Source organism: Amphiura filiformis, unplaced genomic scaffold (assembly GCF_039555335.1).
Source record: "Amphiura filiformis unplaced genomic scaffold, Afil_fr2py scaffold_21, whole genome shotgun sequence".
Taxonomy (NCBI): domain Eukaryota; kingdom Metazoa; phylum Echinodermata; class Ophiuroidea; order Amphilepidida; family Amphiuridae; genus Amphiura; species Amphiura filiformis.
The window spans coordinates 1896593-1904878 of record NW_027305485.1 but is presented as its reverse complement, the minus strand read 5'-3'; the positions used below and the strand labels follow the sequence as shown (position 1 = coordinate 1904878).

The following is an 8286-nucleotide window of genomic DNA, read 5'->3' as shown; positions in this document are numbered from 1 at the left end:
TTTATTTATTTATTTATTTATTTATTTAAATAATTTGATATATTTGAAAGGGGTATTTGAGCAATTTGAAATTTTTACCCCAGTATAATCCTATGGGGTCATTTTGAACCCACCCCTCCCAAATTGCCAAACTTAGCGCACAACACCTATGAGTTTAAATCATACATAATGATCAATCGTCCATCATGAATGAGTGGTCACTGCATTCATTTGGGAATGTGTAGGGACTGCAGCTTGATTCACCATCCACAACATGATAATGTGTGCACATGCTACATTATATACACTTGTAGGCCTATGTTGTTGTTGGTGTATAAGTAATGAGCCTTGCAATTGAAATGCCTCAAGCTTTTAATCCCATATTCAGATTATCTATTTGTTTTCATGAATTGGAAGACATTCTTTGATGTATTACTGAGCTCAATGATCTGAAATTACTGGAGTGTGAGGTCAGCATAGTATTTTATTAACAGAAAGTATAGAGGCCCTGCATGAAATTATCGATTGGCTCCAAACAAAGGATTTGAGCCGGTGTCCTTCACCGTAGTTATGGCGGAGTGCAGTCCATTCAATCAAATGTTGTCATCAACCTATTTGATTGCAATCATGCTTTTGTTGAATGCATTTGAGTAGTCCGCCATATTTACGGGATGATATGTCACATGCAAGGCCTCTATTCTCCAAATTCATTTCCTAATGTATGTGAGAATGATACAATAATGACATGATGAACATAGTCATTGATGCATCAGTTTTAAAATAGACTAGGCGGTTACCATATTTGGCGGTTCTCGGCTGGGCGCGATTACCAGGCTGATGGTGACATGCCCATACGACAGTTTTTACTAATTTGACCTCACATGACCCCTGGCGACCCCAAAATGACCTTCCAAAAATTTGGCTCTAAATGTTGACTGTACCCACCAAGTTTCATGCCCATACGACAGTTTTTAGTAATTTGACCTCAGATGACCCCTGGGTGACCTTGGATGACCCCAAAATGACCTAAACTTATAACTCTAAATGTTGACTGTACCCACCAAGTTTCATGTCCATATATGAGTTTTTACTAATTTGACCTCAGATGACCCGTGGTGACCTTGGATGACCCCAAAATGACCTTCAAAAAATGTTGTTTTAAATGTTGACTGTACCTACCAAGTTTCATGCCCATATGACAGTTTTTAGTCATTTTACCTCAAATGACCGCTGGGAGGGGGCCCGGGGTCGGATGACTTAAAGCCTTAATGTACGATCTTTTTAAATTTTTAGATTTTTCTTTTTTTCTTCTAAAATGATAATATGCAATCATGAAAGTTCCCAATACAAAAAAAAAAAAAAAACATTGGGAATTTGCAAAGAAACAACATCATAAACTTCACCTACTTTTCGAAACATCTCGCACTATTTGGATTTATAGGACAGCGAGTGCAGCCTCAGAGTTAGTCTCCTACGCGGCCAGTTTGGTTACGCTCCCTCCACTTGCCAGGACAGAACTACACCCACCCACCGAGTTTGAGCCTCATGACGACCTAGTTTCATGCCCATATGACAGTTTTTAGTCATTTGACCTCAAATGACCCCTGGGAGAGGGGCCCGGGGTCGGATTACTTAACGAACATGAACATCTTCTTGCCAGGACAGAACTACACCCACCCACCGAGTTTGAGCCCGCCCGAGGACCTAGTTTCATGCCCATATGACAGTTTTTAGTCATTTGACCTCAAATGACCCCTGGGAGGGTGCCCCGGTGTCGGATGACTTAACGAACATAAGCATCTTCTTGCCAGGACAGAACTACACCCACCCACCGAGTTTGAGCCCCGTTCGACCTACGACGGCCTCACATTAGCAGTCACAGACAAAACCTAGCTCAAAATAAATAACTTAGAAAATTTTCTTGATGTCCTTTAACATGTTTCCATAGTTAACCATCGTTAGCCATGGATATCTATGCTGTAGAACTGACCGGTGACTAAGTCCGATTTATTGGGACGTCTATCGACCACTCGACGAGTAATGAGCACTTTTTATAGTGCTTTTTATATCCTGATTATGATGAATTGGCCAAAAACTGCTACACAAAATTTTTAAACAAATTCGAACCCTGGTACCGGCTGGGAAGGTAACAGACTCGCTGCACTGGAGGCAGGGGTAGCGTTAACCCCCGATCGGGGGTGAATGACCCCCTAAATTTAAAAAATATCAATTTTTCACCCTCCATATATTAGGAATGTACAAGCTCGGGGGTGAACTCTGACCCTCTACTTTTGGACCTTACTCCTACGCCTGACTACGCTGCAAAATATTTTTCACCCCCGAGATTTAATTTTCACCCCATGTATTTGGATTTTCTGCAAGCTCGGGAGTGAAAAACACGGGAAAACAACCCCCGACATTCGGGCCCCTGCATGGAGGAGGTGTAAAGTAATCCCCCTATAGCAACTTTATATGGAGGAGTCGGGGCCCAATCGCCAATGAAAGATAGATGGGCACTCCAATCACCATGATCATTGTTTATACAGGATTGTCTCCTTTACCTTTACCTTACAAAAGTTGAATGCTAATTCAACAATATGCTGTGATGTAATCATAATGATATGATGCCATTGTTAACATGGTCAAGACAAAGTGCATGCATGTAAGCATGTCTCCCACTTATAATTAGAAGAACTTGAATTATAATTGTAATAATTTTAACAATAAACCATCAATTGATATTTTGATTTTTTTGTACCAATAGGGGGGGTGGTCCTCTCCCAATGCGATGTAATCCTACCACCAGCAAGGAGCCAGCCCCACCACCCAAACCAGTATCACGACAACATAGCGGTAAATTAGATGGCAGAAGTCTCTCTGGGACGGGTCTCAAGGGCAGAGAGGCTATAGCAGAAACAGGTGCCTATGAAAGGCCACAGTATATACCAGGACCTAGAAGTAAGTAGGTGGAAGCAGAAGTCTCTGTGGGGAGGGTCTCAAGGGTAGAGAGGCTATAGCAGAAACAGGTGCCTATGAAAGGCCACAGTATATACCAGGACCTAGAAGTAAGTAGGTGGAAGCAGAAGTCTCTGGGGAGGGTCTCAAGGGTAGAGAGGCTATAGCAGAAACGGGTGCCTATGAAAGGCCACAGTATATATCAGGGCCTAGAAGTAAGTAGGTGGAAGCAGAAGTCTCTCTGGGGAGGGTCTCAAGGGTAGAGAGGCTATAGCAGAAACAGGTACCTTTGAAAGGCCACAGAATATATACATGTTTACCAGGGCCTAAAGTATTGGTGTGGGTCTTGGGGGTAGAGAAGCTGTAGATGAAACAGGTGCCTAGATGAAAGGCCACAGTATCTACATGTCTACCAGGGCTTAGAAGTAAGACAAGGGCAGAAGTCTCTCTCTGGGGCGGGTCTCAGAAGGAGTGTGTCTATAGAAGAATTGAGTAAAAGGCCATAGAGTTGGGTGAGAGCTATTTCCCTTTTGTTAATGTCACTTTTAGTAGACCAAAATGCCGAGAGACCAGTCTACAAGAAAATTTGATTTTGTGAAAGTGAGATTTTAGGAGGGTTGGCAATTTTTAAAAACATTGTATAAAATTGAGCATTTTGGGCCTGTAAAGTTGACATTTCCCAATTTCTTATTTTGACTGGGGGAAGGGAGGGTGGCAAAGTCCAAGATTGGTAGAATGCTCCTCCCCCGTAGTGCTGCCACTGGACCTCATCACATCTAATACTATCGCTTTTTTTATTCTCAGAAAATCTTGATAAAGAAAAGCAGAGACTAGCTAACTACATGGCATATGGTGAAGATATACCACCGATCACAGAGCAAAGAAAACAAGAAATACTGAGAATACAGACACCACCACCAGAGACAGATAGATTTGACGAATGTAAGTACAGATGATAAAGTAAAGGTCAGAGTTCATGCCTGTGTCCACTGGCCAGGTGCTCATATCTCTCTTGAAGCATTAGGGTCAGGCTACTCCTCAGTATATATTTCAATAGCTGTGTAGGGGCACCTCGCACAGCGAGTCTGTTAAAATCCCACTGTAAATGTCTGTTCATACTACGCCACAATTGCTTTGCGGTGCGTTGCAACACTGTATCGTACTGCAAAATACTGCATTGCGATATCACAATAAAGTTCAATACATTTAAACTTGGAAATGCAACGAGCTGCATTGAGTTGCATCAAAAAGTAATCGATATATTAGTAACGCAAAGCAAAGCAATTGCGGCGTAGTATGAACGGACCTTAAGCCTGGTGCCATTTATACACCTGGGTGGAGAGGCATCCTGGAAACTATTGAAATCAGAAAATGCCCCCGAGCTGGCCATATTAGCTGCAGACAAGACAATCGTTGGTGCTCAACACTCACAAATTGGACACCTTACGAGAGGAAACAAAACAGAGGATTCTGTGAAAATGACTAAAACACACTCTCAGAGAGCTAACTTAAATTTATTTATTTATTTATTTATTTATTTATTTATTTATCTATTTTTCTATTTTTAATTTTTTAATTTTTTAATTTTTTAAAATTTTATTTAATTTCATTTCATTTCATTTCATTTCATTTCATTTCATTTCATTTCATTTATTTACAGGGGAATCAAGAATTACGCATCGCACACTAGCACATTTAAACATGAATTTACAAATGGAAACATAACATGCATAGGCAGATATACCAGAGAAAAACTCCGGACATACCTGCCTGTGCGGGACTTGAACCCCAGACCTCTCGTGCTGGCGCTCTAACCACTGAGCTACACAGACTGTCCCTGATAAACAGGACTCAAGTCTGGTACTTATGGATATGAGCAGTCAAGGGTGAACAGTACAAACAACACATTACACACCAGTGTACGAGATCAATTAATGATGCTTACCCGCCAGCCTAATATAATCATAGCCTCTTCCTCTGTTAATTAATTAATTAATTAATTAATTAATTAATTAATTAATTTATTTATTTATTTATTTTTATTAATTAATTAATTAATTAATTAATTTATTTATTTATTTATTTATTTATTTATTTATTTATTTATTTATTTATTTATTTATTTATTTATTTATTTTTATTTATTTATTTTTTTTTTTTATTTTTTTTTTTATTTTTTTATTTTATTTTTTTTTTTTTTTTTTTTAGTTTTTTTTTTTTTATTTTTTTTTTTTATTTTTTTATTTTTTTTTTATTTTTTTTATTTTTTTTTTATTTATTTATTTTTTTTTATTTTATTTTTTTATTTATTTATGTTATTTTTTTTTTTTTTTCTTATTCTTCTTATGTGCTGAGCATATACGAGGGTTAAAGGGAGAAGTGATCCAGTCGTGCTGATTGGCTGGTCCACGACAACAAGATGATTGATCCATTGGTGTGGATACTTCACCTCTTCTACGTGTTCAATGATCACCATTACATACCCAGAACTCTGAAGAATTAGGAAATTAGTTAAGTTTCAATTTATTCTTCCTGTCAGTGTTTACTTTTACACACAAATCACGGTTAGTTATTGTTTACATCAACTTTGATCTTTTTTTATTTTTTCAGTGGAAGCAGAAATAAGGGAACGATCTGAGTTTCTAGAAGACATGCGCAGATTAGGAAAAGATAAGCAGTACAAAGCTATAATCTCAACAGAAATCTCACAGGTATGTAGACTGCACATAAATAAGGTGACCCAGCCATTTTAAATATGCCTATATAACTATTAACCATATTTGGTACTTGAAAATACCAGGAGAAATACATTACTATAAATTATAGTAATTTTGACACTTCATTTGTTTCAATTGCCAGAGTATTTTGTGGTCTTAGACTCTTAGGTCGGTATGCACAAAAGAGTTAGACTTAGACCGGGTCTAAAGTTAGACCGGGTGTAAGCGGAATTTAGTTCCATCAGGAACGGTCTATTACTATTATTTTCTTCCAATAGTAGCTAGCAAATTCTAAAGATTTTAATGCAAAGTTCAAAAATAATACAAAATAACTTCAGCATGTGTAAAGGAAAATGTCCTTTCTCCTGAGACTAAATTCCACTTAGACCAGGTCTAACTTTAGACCCGGTCTAAATCTTTTGCTTGATCACATCACATATTTCAACATATCATCCACATACAAAAAAAAACTTTCAAAAAATAATACCATTAGTGTTTCCCTGTTTGTTCACGAAATACAACATAATATCTGGTCTGGTGCCGTATCCCATGAAGCCAAAAATGGAATACGACACCAGACGGTATATATTTTCCAGTATTTTGTGAGAACAGATTTTAATGCAAAGTTCAAAAATAATACAAAATAACTTCAGCATGTGTAAAGGAAAATGTCCTTTCTCCTGAGACTAAATTCCACTTAGACCAGGTCTAACTTTAGACCCGGTCTAAATCTTTTGTGCATACGGACCATTGTGTAGGTTTGAGGATGACAAATACCCATTTTCAGTTTTGCATTGTATTGATTTGAATTCAGTGCATAGATAATGGCACGTTTAACATGCCACAAATTATGTTTACGTCTAATAACCATTGATTGCTATAAATGCAACTTTTAGCAGGATTTTTTTTATATTTAAAAACACTGCAGTGTTGTCAACATTGAGCTAAATCGGGCAAATAAGGTATCAAAATGCACATAAATAAACCTGTATTTATTATGCCCTAGTAACTTTTTGTGATGTCTTTATGCTGTGTTTTAAAATGTGCTGCCATATTATACTTAATCCATTCTAGGTTGGTGGACCTCATAATATAGGGTTATTAAAAAAATTATTTGTACCCAAATTTAAACTTTGTAGCTTTGATAGCTTCAAAATCCTACCACGAGCGCCCGGACAGAATCTACTTTTCAATGGTGTTCTATTGTTTCGAACAATAGAGACCTGGCTTAATTGCTGGTACTGACAGGGTGCCAGCTGTTGATCGACAGTTGAGTTTTGAAGTCATCCCTCGACAGTCTAGATTGAAAAGCATGCTTCTTCCAAATTCAACAAATTGGATCCTCTTGAAATGACCAGAATTTTGTGATCTTTCATAACATTAAGGGGGTACTACACCCCTACCCAATTTTGTGCCTATTTTTGCATTTTTCTCAAAAAGTATAGAGCATTGGTGACAATTAAGATATGTATATTATAGGGGCAAGGACTATAACTACTGCACTGGAAATTTTATTACAACACCGACAGCAGTTGTGGAGTTACAGTCAAAAATAAGGGAAAACCAATATTTGATCAATAAATCAATAACTACTTGCCTTGAGTTGTTGAATTTTCAGTGCAGTAGTCCTTGCCCCTATATACATATCTTAATAATACTTGTCACCAATGCGCTATAATTTTTGAGAAAAATGCAAAAATAGGCACAAAATTGGCCTGGGGTGTAGTACCCTCTTAATCTATTATGTTTTGGATATTATATTGCATTTTAATGGGCAGTCTGGTCCATAATTACTGGAAACTGATGGGTACCATTGTGGTCTTTGTAAAAATCCTTTTAGGGCGGTCCAAGTATGTTACATGGTATTTAGTGGTGTAACAGGGTCATTGTGATAATTGCACACAAAGCATGATTTTAGTCCAAAGTTAAGGTGCAATTTTGTTTTACCAGGCCATTTTTATATTTTACACTATTTTTGCCCAAAATAAAGGTAAAATTTTGGGTTTACCTGGCCAATTTTCAATTTTACACTGGGGTGAGGGTGTTATGTTGAGTTGACATTTTCTTTTGGGGTTTCTTTTGGGGGTGTTGACTTAGCAAACCAACTCATTTGAGGGATTCAACCCAATGTGACCCGCAGCAAAGACCACACAGTTGAATACCAATCAATTTGATACAGCCTGTATTACAATGTTGTTTTGTTTTTGTTTTTGTTTATACAGAAAGTGAGAGAAATGGAGATAATTGACAAACAAAGGACAGCCCAACTTCAGAAAGCACTACAGCTACAACAAGAACCTGGTTCATGAAGAAAAATATTAAAATATTTAGATAAACTTTGAAATACCTTGTACAAATATCCCACCCACGCCCGGAGGGGTTACTCATAATATGGTGTGATCAAGCAAAATCAGTCTGAAGTTGGTCATATACAATTTTCAGTTTCTTATTATAACAGGCATTTGCAAAGCTACATTTGCAAAAAAACCCATTGAAATTGAAAAACCAGTTCAAAGATGAGCAGTTAAAGAGTTTCCAAAACAGGAGGAAACAAAAGGAAATATTTCCTTTGTTTGGCTATATCTTAAAATTAATGTTTCCGACCGACTGATTTTGCTTGATCACATTACATATT

The 8286-nt window shown here is 37.3% G+C and overlaps 1 protein-coding gene across 1 annotated transcript; it reads left to right on the top strand.

Moving 5' to 3' along the window:
* Nucleotides 1–2603: 2603 nt before the first annotated feature.
* LOC140143395 (UPF0193 protein EVG1 homolog) lies at nucleotides 2604–7961 on the top strand. Its single transcript, XM_072165250.1, has 5 exons — nucleotides 2604–2641; nucleotides 2744–2937; nucleotides 3739–3876; nucleotides 5545–5645; nucleotides 7874–7961. The coding sequence occupies exons 1-5, from the start codon at nucleotides 2604–2606 to the stop codon at nucleotides 7958–7960; spliced, it is 558 nt and encodes a 185-aa protein (XP_072021351.1). The 3' UTR covers nucleotide 7961.
* Nucleotides 7962–8286: the final 325 nt, after the last annotated feature.